At 31.9% G+C, this 11,804-nt stretch overlaps 5 protein-coding genes across 5 annotated transcripts; 1 reads left to right on the forward strand and 4 right to left on the reverse strand.

Moving 5' to 3' along the window:
- Window positions 1-1,141: 1,141 nt before the first annotated feature.
- LOC113794378 (uncharacterized) lies at window positions 1,142-5,504 on the forward strand. Its single transcript, XM_075824750.1, has 7 exons — window positions 1,142-2,145; window positions 2,216-3,018; window positions 3,080-3,497; window positions 3,558-3,957; window positions 4,015-4,272; window positions 4,466-4,909; window positions 4,968-5,504. Exons 2-7 carry the CDS (start codon window positions 2,563-2,565, stop codon window positions 5,143-5,145), a joined length of 2,154 nt encoding a protein of 717 aa, XP_075680865.1. The 5' UTR covers window positions 1,142-2,145; window positions 2,216-2,562; the 3' UTR covers window positions 5,146-5,504.
- Window positions 5,451-7,315, reverse strand: LOC113794590 (uncharacterized). The gene has a single exon (XM_027344748.2). The coding sequence runs from the start codon at window positions 7,219-7,221 to the stop codon at window positions 5,494-5,496; it is 1,728 nt and encodes a 575-aa protein (XP_027200549.1). The 5' UTR covers window positions 7,222-7,315; the 3' UTR covers window positions 5,451-5,493.
- Window positions 7,316-7,398: 83 nt separating this feature from the next.
- On the reverse strand, window positions 7,399-8,729 carry LOC113794693 (ribosomal L1 domain-containing protein 1-like). Its single transcript, XM_027344858.2, has one exon. The coding sequence runs from the start codon at window positions 8,624-8,626 to the stop codon at window positions 7,451-7,453; it is 1,176 nt and encodes a 391-aa protein (XP_027200659.1). The 5' UTR covers window positions 8,627-8,729; the 3' UTR covers window positions 7,399-7,450.
- Window positions 8,730-8,747: 18 nt separating this feature from the next.
- On the reverse strand, window positions 8,748-9,842 carry Dpm1 (Dolichyl-phosphate mannosyltransferase subunit 1). Its single transcript, XM_027345233.2, has 3 exons — window positions 9,614-9,842; window positions 9,344-9,554; window positions 8,748-9,274 (listed from the first exon to the last, which is right to left on the reverse strand). The coding sequence occupies exons 1-3, from the start codon at window positions 9,721-9,723 to the stop codon at window positions 8,864-8,866; spliced, it is 732 nt and encodes a 243-aa protein (XP_027201034.2). The 5' UTR covers window positions 9,724-9,842; the 3' UTR covers window positions 8,748-8,863.
- Window positions 9,843-10,450: 608 nt separating this feature from the next.
- Window positions 10,451-11,689, reverse strand: LOC113794792 (uncharacterized). Its single transcript, XM_027345044.2, has 2 exons — window positions 11,530-11,689; window positions 10,451-11,466 (listed from the first exon to the last, which is right to left on the reverse strand). The coding sequence occupies exons 1-2, from the start codon at window positions 11,579-11,581 to the stop codon at window positions 10,508-10,510; spliced, it is 1,011 nt and encodes a 336-aa protein (XP_027200845.2). The 5' UTR covers window positions 11,582-11,689; the 3' UTR covers window positions 10,451-10,507.
- Window positions 11,690-11,804: the final 115 nt, after the last annotated feature.

Genomic DNA, 11,804 nt, shown 5'->3' on the forward strand with positions numbered 1-11,804 from the left:
CTATCATATCTATACGAATCATCGATGGCCATTATATCTTGACTTTCTCTTTTTTGTTTTGTTTTTACTTTTTTATTTTGTTCATTTGTTTGACCACTATCACGATATCATAAGAAACCAATGATCATCATCATCAACAACAAAAACATGGTATGATGATGATGATCGCCATTAGCTTCTCCTAGATATCTCGTGTTTTGATATATCGTCTCTTTCTTTTGCTGTTTTTCATTTTAATTTTCATCATTTCTGTGATCACTGAGCATCATCATTATGATCGATCAATCGTTACTATCAATGTACGGAAATTTTCATTTTTGATTATTATAATATTGCTTCCAACTTTTTTCGCCATCTTTTTTTCTGGTCATTCATAAAACGGGATTGTGTTTGTGTTTGTGTATGTGTGTTTGTTTTCTAGTTTTCATAGTTTCTGGATAGAAAAAAATATGAAACTTGCTAATTGATATGAACACACACAAGCATACGGATGTGTGGCATTCCAGTTTGGTCCATACAACAACAACAACGACGACGACAACAACAACAACGGCACTATAAATATTTCTCTGAAGAAAATAAAAAACCTGGGAGAGAGAAATCTGAATTTTTGTTGTTTCGTTTTTTTCACTTTCTTCCAATCATTTAAACTATCGAACTACTATCTCTAAACAACAACTTGTAATAACAGCTTTAGCAGGTTTTTTTTACTGCAAATGATTTACATGCGAAAACTAAATCCTGAAATGTAACAAACATTAAAGTGTGGTGGCATCCGTTGCGATTGTTGAAGACAACTACATTTTGTTTTTCTTTTGTTTGTTTCGTTCATCATCAGTATATGAAATTTTTTTTAAATATTTTGTTTTGTTTTTTAATTTGGTTTTCACAATAAAAACTACATCCGATCTACGTAAAACAAAAAATTGAATAACAAATCGAAATCGTCAACTGAACAGAACGTTGATAATCAATATGAAAATTATTGTTCTTTTTTCGAATCGTTAAATCTGTTATTTTGAAATTGTTTAAGCGACTGTCTTCATTTTGATTTTTTTTCATTCAAATCAATTATCAATTGTATATGCGTGTGTATTTGTGATTGCAATTTTCATTTCACAGGCTTTCATCATTATTATTAACCCTCCGCTATTCACGCAGCATTTCTCGCGTCGTTATCCATGTGGGGTCAATTTTGACCCCAACTTTGATCTCTTTTAAATTATGTTAGAAAGTTAAAATAATCTAAAATTTTGTGCTCAACTCTTAGAAAATATTATCAATTTTAAAATTTCATCAAAAAATTTTGTCTTAAAAGCATATCATTAATGATACAAAGCGGCAAACAAATTTTGATTTTCCTATTGAATTTGGGCTCGTGCATAACGTAAGTGATGGCTGGTAGGAATCCTACAACACTTACGTTATGCACATTTAGACTTCATCCCGAAAATCGATGATTTCTCCACTATTTTAAGTCGGAAAACGGTGAAAATTGCCTATCATGTTCCATAAACATAGAGCTTCGATCATTCCAGAGAAAATTGATTTTTGTTGATAGATTTTCGAATGGCGAAGTTTTAAATGTCGTTGGGGTCAAATTTGACCCCACATGGATAGCCGAGGGTTAAATAAAAATATCGATTGTGATAAACTTTTCTACCATTTCTTATTCTTTTTATTATACAACATACGAATTTAAAAAAAACGAAAAAAATTGAAATAATCTGAATCATATAATCATCATTTTATTAATATAAATAATGCAAAACAGACAATAATTGAAAATTATGCTAACAATCTGAAATTGATTCTTATTGATGTTGACAGTTTTTTTTTGTTTTGTTTCGTTGATATCATCCTCATTCAATTTAATTCAATTTATTTTGTCTAGAAGTGTTTATATTTTCTTTCTCTTTTTGTTTGTTAATTTGTTGATTTTAAAGTAAAATATTATTTGTTTTGTTGCAATCCTCTCATTTTTTAAATCGTATCAAACCTTGAAATCGATCCAAAATTGATGATGGTGATGATTCATCATTTTAAACGAATCAAATAGCATTTTGCAACAACAAATTCTTTTTTTTTGTTAAATGAACAAACTCATTAGAAACATCTGTAGATGATCGCCTTGGATAGTCCTGTGTAAGCTGTTGTTTTGTTTGTTTGTTTGTTTATTTGTTCATTTTGGCATTATACATTTCCTATTTAACAGAAACGTTTTTTCTCCCCAATGTCAAACGGTGTAAGCAAATGTGACCACTTTTAAAAGATACCACTTGTTGCTTTACGAACAGTACAATAAAAATATCAAAACAAAAACAACAATAACGACGACGACGAAGACAACGACAAAAAAAATTGATATCAATAGATTGTGATCAATCAAATCATTCTGATCAATCATTAATACATCAGATTGTTTTCTATCTATTTTCCTTTTTATTTTGAAAGTCTTGGTCAAAGTTAATAAGATTGTATATTAAAGTAATCTCTATTCAAATGAATCATCATTTATAATCGTGTAAAGATATTCTCAATAAATAATCCAAAATAAAATAAATGAAAATGACTACATTCACGACAAAAAATCAATCACGAAAACGATGGTATCGCATAATCGGAGCTGCTATCGTTATAATAATTCTAGTCACGTTAATCATATTATCTCGACGTGATCGTAACAATGTGTCAAATTCAAATGGTTCGTCATCATCATCATCATCATCAATATTCTCAAATAGTCAACGTGATCCGTCAAGGAGTAAAACCGACGGCAAACGACGTCAATATTATAGTGATGAAATGATCGAATATGAACCTTTGATTCAATTGCCGGGCATTCAAATCAAAGGTCAAGTTCGTACTGTTGCCAATGGTAAATTAGTAGCCAGTTATTTATCCATTCCATATGCAGAACCTCCAGTTGATCAACGACGATTTAGACCTCCACAATTAAAACAATTCAATAAAAATCTAACATTGGATGCATTTTATCAACCAATCAAATGTTATCAGGTATGTTGTTTTGAATTTTCTTAAGATTTATATAACTTTATAATAATTTCGATTATGACAGAGTACTTTTGTGCTAAGTATCACCGAAGTCAAAGGCTTGGGAGATGAAACTAAAGAAGATTGCCTATTTCTAAATATATGGACACCGTTCAAAGAAGATGGTCAAAATAATAAAACGGCCAAAAAAACTGGCAGGCCAGTTTTGGTCTTTATTCATGGTGGTATATTTCAATTCGGCGGCATTGGATCGCCAGAATTAGATCCTTCAGTGTTGGTAGCAGAAAAAGATATTATTGTGATCACTATGCAATATCGACTGGGAGTGTTCGGATTCGGATCATCCGTTGCCAATGAAAAAAATGAAAATTTTCGCAGCCTTGGACTGCAAGATCAAGCTAAAGCATTAGAATGGATACAAAAATATATCAAATCATTTGGTGGCGATCCAAATCAAGTGACCGTTGTTGGTCATGGTGCTGGTATGTTTAAAAAATGATAACAATAATCATAAAGTTTCAATATCATTTTTCAATGAACAGGCGCTATATCCCTTGGATTCCATTTGATGCATAAAGATACCAATAAATATTTTCAACGTGCAGTTCTTCAAGGAGTTCAGGGAATCTGGAACATCGGTATATATGGCATGAATACTAAAAGTGTTCCATTTTTGATGGAAGATTCAAATTGTGATGATGAAACTGTTTCGGCACGCGATATAAGAGCGTGTATGGAAAAAAGTCGTATACAATCGATTGTATTCATGGAAGGTCAACAATATTTAATAGATAAATTTGCCATACCATTCGTACCGGATTATAATCCATTAACTAAACAGATTTGGGATCAGGCCAAAAATATGGTTTCCGAATCACGTTTTAATGATTCATTATTGGAAACAATGTTCAACAAATGGAACATCTACTCTCCTGATCATGAGTAAGTGATTGTATAACAATATAAAAAATCTCATTATAATTATTATCTTGAATATAGAATATTGCTCGGTCTCAATTCAGATGATGACTATCAATTCGAAAAATATAATAAAATTACCACATATATACGTTTCGGTGATTCAAGTGAAGATGATTATGAATATGATGGTGAAACTGGTGGCAATAATAGTGAAGAAGAAGCTGAAGAATCAAACGAAGACGATGAAAAGAAACCATCAAACAATACAAACGACAATAACAAAGATGATGATAATGATAGTAAAGAAGAAGAAGACGACGAAACAAGCATTACAAGGTCAGTAGTCATTTTTTATTCATTTAGATTTTTTGTTGTTGTTACTTTTTGGGCGACAAGCGATCGCCATCGCCTAAGTTTTATTGTTGTTCCGAAAGGATAGAAATTGGGACAAATAAACAATATCGACAATAACATGATCGTTTATTTATTGTATCATTATATATTTCGTATATTTTTTAAATATTTGTAGTGCTAACAATAAGAACAAAGAAATGGACGAAAAGTCATCATCATCAACAACAACGACAGAGTCCAATTCGAAAATCGATAGTAGCAACGAAGAAGCTGAAGAAAGTAATGATGGTGATTATGAAACTGAAGAAGAAGAAGAAAGACGACGTCGTCGTCGCCGTCGAAGTCATAAACGTCCACAACGGCAAACACTTGAGCAATCGAATTTTGATAAAGATGAAATGGTTAAATTATGTCGACTAGTCAAAATGTATCATGTACAACAGGAACAAAATAGTGCTGAAGGGGTTAGCCCGAAGGTCTCAATCTATCGTGTTGATCCAAAAGTTTTGGTCAATCTTCTTGAAGAGATAAGCATTGCTTTTGGTGTGAAAACTAATCATTGGTTGAAAGGATTGGAAAAATATACAATGAATATTTGGAGCTCATTTGCTACCAACGGGTTAGTCAATTTTATTCGATTTTTTTCAAATGTATATTAATTTTTATGTTTAATTTAGATTGGATGGCTTACGAATGTCTGAATCGGAAATATCAACATATGACTCGAAAATAGGCTCAACGAATGGACCGGTAAATATAATAAACATTGGACAAGCCAAAGACGATGAAAATGGTGGACAGATTTCTATAAGGACATTCGATTGGAAACAATTGTGTCCAATACAAATGTATTGAGAATAATCGAATTAAATAATATTTAATATGATAGAGCCATCATCATCATCATCATTTTCATCTGAAAAACTAAACTGAACTGAAAATATTTGCTCACATGTATCCTGGTCATCCATCATTCATCATCAACCTTCAACTCATTACAATTTCATTTTTCTAAATCATCCTCGTTGAATTTCATTCAAAAAAAAATTTTTTTGTTTTTTATCAATTTTTTTGTATTTTTTGACAATCTTGTTTTTCCCTCAATAGATCTTCAACATTATTTATTGAATTTTTTTCCTCAACACACACACACACAGGTGTCAGAATAGAATATTGTTATTTTTATTGAAAAGTAAAGTTTTTTTAAATCATAATTGATTGAGAATTATCGGCGGTTTTGGAGAAAAATTCACTAATTTTTCGATTATCACTAAAAAGATTTCGTTTAAGATTTTTTCGTAAACCACGTTTTTGTGAATATTTTTTAGTCATTAATTTATGTGACGTTGATTTTGACTTTCGATTTTCCTGACCATCATTATCAATACTAGTATTGATATTTTTATTGGCACTTTTCGATGATGGTGAATCACTTGAATCATTATTATTTGATTTAAAACGTTTCGTCTCCGAATGTATCCAATTAGTAATGGATGACAATGGCCTTGTTAAACTAGTTGATCTTCGTTGAGTAATTGCTTCGAATGATGATGCTCGTTTCAGGCTAATTTGTAATGTTGATGAATGATTTTCGGGTCTTTTGAATTGTTGAAGAATAGGCTGATGTACAGAATGCATATAATCGATTTCTTCAGAATTTTGATGCTTGCCGATACCAAACGACCATTTCCACAAAACATGCGGTTCGGATGCACAATAAATGTTCTGATCCTTGAAATCACCAAAAATTAATGACAATTCCTGATGCTGATCGAATTTCATTTCAAACAATGGTAAACGGTTTTCAATAGATATCAAATTATCATCATTCGAATCAGAAGGTCGCCGAAGATTGCAATTCCAAATGTAAAATCGACTGTTTATCGAGCCACTCAACAGATAATCTTCCCCAAATGGTGAAATTTTGGTTTGTGAATTCGAATATCGTCCAGAAAGAGCCATTACTGGATAAGTTGAATTATTGGTGAATGCATAAATACTACCATTTGTAGATGAAGCATATAATATACAACCATCTCGTCCATTATTGGCTATAAAAAAAGAGGAATATCCATGAATACTTGATGTTAATGAAATATTTTTGGTCGTATGAATTTTCGTTGGTGTAGGTAGGATAGTGCATTGAAATTGTCGTCGACATTGACGTATATCCCAAACCTTAATCGAATTATCAGCTATACCAGAGCTATAAAAATAATTATTGTTAATAGGATGGAAATCAACGCAGGTGACAACATTGGAAGGATGATAATTGATATTTTGTGATGACCATGCAATAGGATTTTGTCGACGTGATTTTACTGAGCGAAAATTTGGGGACTTGATCGATGGCAGAATATGGATGTGAGGATCAGGAATAGATAATTCTGGCCCATGTTTAAGGATACAAGAAGTGCGGAGATCCCAGATTTTGATGGCACCATCACGTCCACCACTGACGAACGTATTGGTAGAATGAAACGAAAGACTTTTAACCGAACCTTGATGTGCAGGAAAAAAACTGGCCAATGATTGATCGGTACGATTAATATCCCAAAGAATTATACTACGATCTCCAGCTGCAGTCAATATTTGATTCGAATGTTCGGGTCGCCATTTAGCATCGAATACGGCACAATTATGTCCATGAAATTTTTTCAATTCTCGAAAAGATGATTTTTCTATAACAACAACATCGCCAACATCATTGGCTAATAGTAATTCGTTGCTATTCGGTCGTTGAGCTATGGCAGTAATCGGTGAATCACATGTTTCATTAGAATCAATAAAATTATAATGTTTTTCAACCATCAGCGAATCGAAACGTGATGGAGGTAGAAAATTTCGCCTTAAAATTGGACTTGAATTTGAATGCAATCCACCTGTTAGATGATATTGACGATTCTTTAGAATTGAAACAATATTATCCATTATTTAAATGATGTCAAACAAAAAATTTAAAAAAAAATCGAAATTTATCGATTGTTGATCACAACGGCAAAACAAGTGTTCGCGCAGCAACAAGCGCGCAAACAAGCGCCAAATTTTTTTTTTTAATGCTTGGTCTAAGCCGTACATAATTGACGTTACGTGCATTTTTTTTTTGTAAAAAAATTTTTTAATTAAAAATTAAAAAAACGAAATTAATGTTTGTTAAAATTCATTTTTGAGTTTTAATTTTTTTGAACGGACGTCTTTGAATGAGTTTTCTTTTTCGTAAATTTTCCGGCAGATTAAACACTAATCTTCGTGTCCATTGTTCATCATCTGGTTCAGTGTTGATCGCTTTGACTGTTTTAAGATTATACAAGTCACTATCATCATCCATTTCTTCTCCTTCAGCTACATCACGTTTCACAATTCTGATTCGACCATCTTTGTAAACACGAATATTTGAATTTGGTATGAAATCGAATTCTTCTTCAACAAATTCGTTCATTTCATTTTCTTCACGCTTTTCCATTTTAATTTCATTAGCCGAACCGAGATCCATGTAGAATAGAATCGACATAGATTTTTCCGTTTTGATTGCCAATTCACGAACATTTTTGCCATAAAGTTGTTGAATTTTCTCCAGACAAGAAAGTAGATTTGCTGTCAATTTGTCTGAATCTTGTTGTAATGATCCAACACATATAGCTTGCGTAGAACCTTTGCCAGAAACATAAAGTGATGTAGCATTCAATTTAGATTCAATCTGATCTTTTAGATTTTTATCATTAAGATTTAGCAGCAAGGGCACTTTTTTGTTATCGATCCAAAAAGCTTTGCCAAGAAAACGGCTTAAAAATGATTGTTTGTTACGTAATAATTTTCGGTCGCATAAAAATACGTTGTATTCATTGGAAAGTTTTTTTCGAAGCGCTGGTTGCTGAAATTCTGTTAGAAGCTGGCGCATTGGTAATATTTCGCTTATTAATTCGTTTGCTGAATGTTCATCAAGAAGATTACGATAGAAATTTTTTGTTTGTTCCAAATCCGCATCTCTATCAGTTAATGGTGTTTCATTTATATCTTTAACAATTAAACATGTTTCATAATTGATTTCACTTCGCCAATGATATTTTAATGGGATGCGATGAATGTATGTTGAATTATTAAGGGGTATTTTTTTCAATGAAAATTGTAGAAAAACATAATCAATATCTTGCTCGAATAATTGTTTCTTGCCTTCATCGTTCATTGAATTCTTTCGATTATGTATCACTTTTTTTAGCACATTAACAGCTTCATGAATTTTTCCTTCGGTGACAAATGTTTTTTCATCTGTTTTTTGACCATCACCATTATTGTTAGATGAAGATGATGACTTTGGTTCTGATGATTTATTTTTCATTTTTTCTGATGATATTTTTTTCAGAGATGAACTTTATTTATTTTTAAAAAATCTCGCTTGTAAAATCAAGCATGGAAAAACGTGTTCGCATTCGGCAGTTGGTCCATTCATAGATCAGGTATCCAAAATTATTTAATATTTTTATTTAAATCAAAAATCAAAAAAATGATATAATCCTCATTGTTTAAAAGTTAGCGAATGTATAAAAAAAAATAATTTTTGTTGTGTCCCTAATATTCAAAGAGTTGCAAAAAGATATAATAAACCTTTGGCAAATTGAATGATTTCATTGCTTCCCATTTTTGATTGTCCATAGACACGATCGACAAATTGAATTGGTACTTCGGAAATTTTGAAGCCAAATTTTCTAGCTCGTACCATCATTTCCATTTGAAACACATAACCCTTTGAGACGCAATTCTCGACCAATTTTTCCAATGCTTCACGTCGATACAAACGAAAACTACCGGTCAAATCGGAAACGCCAGGGCGTAATAGCACTTGTGTTAGATAATTAGCACCACGAGATATCAATTTGCGCATAAAATCCCAGCCATATACGCCTCCATCACCGGCATAACGAGTTCCGGTGACAATATCACTGTTGGTTTCTTTTTGTTTTTGAATGAATCTTGGAATGAATTTGGGCTACATGAAAAAAAACAGTCGAAAATCACAGCTGGAGAATACTTAAAATTAAGAGTATTTTCTATTTACATGATGTGATAAATCAGCATCCATGATAATAATGAATTTGCCACGAGCGAATTTCAATCCATGAAGATAAGCCGTTCCAAGTCCAAGTTTAGCTTTTCTCGGTTTTAGAACGATTTTGTCATCGCCATAAATGTTTTGGAGCTGTTTGGCCACGTCCGTTGTACCATCTGGTGAATTGTCATCGATGATGATAATCTCGTACTGATAATCTCTGTCAGAAAAAAATATTCATCAAATAAGTGAAAAACAAAACCAAACAATTAGGCTAACTTCAAATATTTGACGATCAACCAAACGATTATGGGCAAATTTTCGCTTTCATTATATGTCGGCAATAATATGGTATACTCGATTTTTGATTTACAAGTCTCATCAACCATTATTATTTGATGGAATTTATCTTTATATATTTTGAATCCTGAATATGATGAAATCTTGATACAATTTCAAGTTTTGGACTAAAAAACTTGTACAACTCAACAATTAAAGTTCTGATCATCAATCGATACAATCGATTATATTCGGCCTAAATTGAATTTTCATTATATTTTTAACATGAGATTGAAATTATGCTAGATGAAATTAATTTATTTGACAGGTAATAAATTATTGTAAATCATATTTTCTACAAATCAGAGACAATTCAATATCACAATTATAATTTAAATGATTGACAACATTGATTACGAGTGATTGAAAGAAATGCGACCATCATCTTTTGATCTTGTTTTTAGCATTCTGCATTTCTTGTCGAAATTCATTCATAAAACGATTCTTAAAAGTTAATAGACGATTATTTAAAGGTGGAAGTTTATCTTTTAAAGAACCCGATTCAATTGTTCCTTTAGTTCGGTGGTAAAAATAAGCCATTATTTGAGCTGATCTTCGGATAGGATAAGATTCAGATAGCTTCTGGACCATGTGTTCGCTGTTAGCAAAGCGGCTAAGAAAATTAAAAATAATTCGAAATACCATGATAAAATATATGCATTGAAAACAATCATCGAAATGAATGATTAGAATCAGAATTTGTTAGAAAACTCGAACACTCAATGACGAAATTGTTTGATATACTGGGCATGCTCACTAATTCATTATTAAAAAAAATTTTTGGTTTAACAACAGTTTAAAAAAACTTTATTGGATTTTTATATACGAATCATATTAAGGAGATTCAGTTGTATGAAGATTTTCATCTTTACGTGTACTTGTCGATGATTCAGTCGTTGAAGATCCCGTTGTGGATGATCCTGTTGTTGGTGATCCTGTTGTTGATGATTCAGTCGTTGAAGGTTCCGTTGTGGATGATCCTGTTGTTGGTGATCCGGTTGTCGATGATTCAGTCGTTGAAGATTCCGTTGTGGATGATCCTGTTGTTGGTGATCCTGTTGTTGATGATTCAGTCGTTGATGATTCAGTCGTTGATGGTTCGGTTGTTGATGATACCGTTGTTGAGGATTCAGTCGTTGATGGTTCGGTTGTTGATGATACCGTTGTTGAGGATTCAGTCGTTGATGATCCCGTTGTTGATCGTTCAGTAGTAGTTGGAACAGGTGTTGTTGGAGTAGGTATCGGTTGTAAATTTTTTATCAATTGATGCAGACTCTTTTCAATACGTGCCAAACGTTCTTCATCGGTGACGGCGATTATATTATGGTCTTCAACTTCTAATCGTTTTATCATTTTGTTCAACAATTGCAATTCGAAGTGAACAGGTTCTTGGTTGCGTTGTGTAACTTGATTATTTTCCAATGCTTCACTGACGATTTCTACCAACATCTTAGCTCTTTCTATAACTTGTCCGACAGTCATTTGTCGACTTTTATAGTCAAAGATTATTTCCTGTACAATTTCCATTTCTTCACTGATTCGATTTTCCCGATAAAACGATCGTTCTTCAATCACATGCAATCGACTTATTTGTTTCAACGAATCCGTTTCTTCGCTGTCTTTTTTCAATTCATCAATTAGTGGTTTTATCATTTCGGCTTCATGTTTGACCGTTTCTAATAAATGACCTTTTTGATGACGTTCATAGTCTTCGATAAGCGATAAAGTCTTTTGATTAAGATGCTCACAATCTTCAAGCAATCTTTTTGCAAATTCTTTTTCGCCATAATCATCTTTTTTATTTTGAAATTAAATATAAATTTTATTAATTAGTGAAAATTTTTCTTCGAACAAACCTTTTGCATAGACAGTGATAACTAAAATTGCAAAAACAAATAGCAATTTCATCTTTTTCGTTTATCTTTCAATTGTTTTCTCAGCAAAAATTTTTCGAACAATTAAGATCAAATAATTTAATTTTAGAAAATAAGAAACGGATCTTAGAGTCATTTTATAGGGTAAGTAACCAATAAATCTTATCATTTCAAAAACTACTTGACAACTTAAGCATTTTGATACACAATTTGTCTCAAGGACTGAAAATAATATGATGAAAAATGAAAATGTCCAT

Source organism: Dermatophagoides pteronyssinus, unplaced genomic scaffold (genome assembly GCF_027571235.1).
Source record: "Dermatophagoides pteronyssinus isolate colony J.1.1.1.1 unplaced genomic scaffold, Derpt_VIB-CSIC_2022.12 sq0002, whole genome shotgun sequence".
NCBI classification, from domain to species: domain Eukaryota; kingdom Metazoa; phylum Arthropoda; class Arachnida; order Sarcoptiformes; family Pyroglyphidae; genus Dermatophagoides; species Dermatophagoides pteronyssinus.

Excerpts from the sequence above, each read along its gene's own strand:
- LOC113794378 (XM_075824750.1), top strand. The coding sequence starts at position 2,563 with ATGAAAATGACTACATTCACGACAAAAAATCAATCACGAAAACGATGG. Across the intron at positions 4,273-4,465 it reads GACGAAACAAGCATTACAAG|TGCTAACAATAAGAACAAAG; the intron begins GTCAGTAGTCAT and ends AAATATTTGTAG. Across the intron at positions 4,910-4,967 it reads AGCTCATTTGCTACCAACGG|ATTGGATGGCTTACGAATGT; the intron begins GTTAGTCAATTT and ends TGTTTAATTTAG.
- LOC113794590 (XM_027344748.2), bottom strand. The coding sequence starts at position 7,221 with ATGGATAATATTGTTTCAATTCTAAAGAATCGTCAATATCATCTAACA.
- LOC113794693 (XM_027344858.2), bottom strand. The coding sequence starts at position 8,626 with ATGAAAAATAAATCATCAGAACCAAAGTCATCATCTTCATCTAACAAT.
- Dpm1 (XM_027345233.2), bottom strand. The coding sequence starts at position 9,723 with ATGGTTGATGAGACTTGTAAATCAAAAATCGAGTATACCATATTATTG. Across the intron at positions 9,555-9,613 it reads TTGATCGTCAAATATTTGAA|AGATTATCAGTACGAGATTA; the intron begins GTTAGCCTAATT and ends TTTTTCTGACAG. Across the intron at positions 9,275-9,343 it reads ATGCTGATTTATCACATCAT|CCCAAATTCATTCCAAGATT; the intron begins GTAAATAGAAAA and ends TTTTTCATGTAG.
- LOC113794792 (XM_027345044.2), bottom strand. The coding sequence starts at position 11,581 with ATGAAATTGCTATTTGTTTTTGCAATTTTAGTTATCACTGTCTATGCA. Across the intron at positions 11,467-11,529 it reads TATCACTGTCTATGCAAAAG|ATGATTATGGCGAAAAAGAA; the intron begins GTTTGTTCGAAG and ends AAAATAAAAAAG.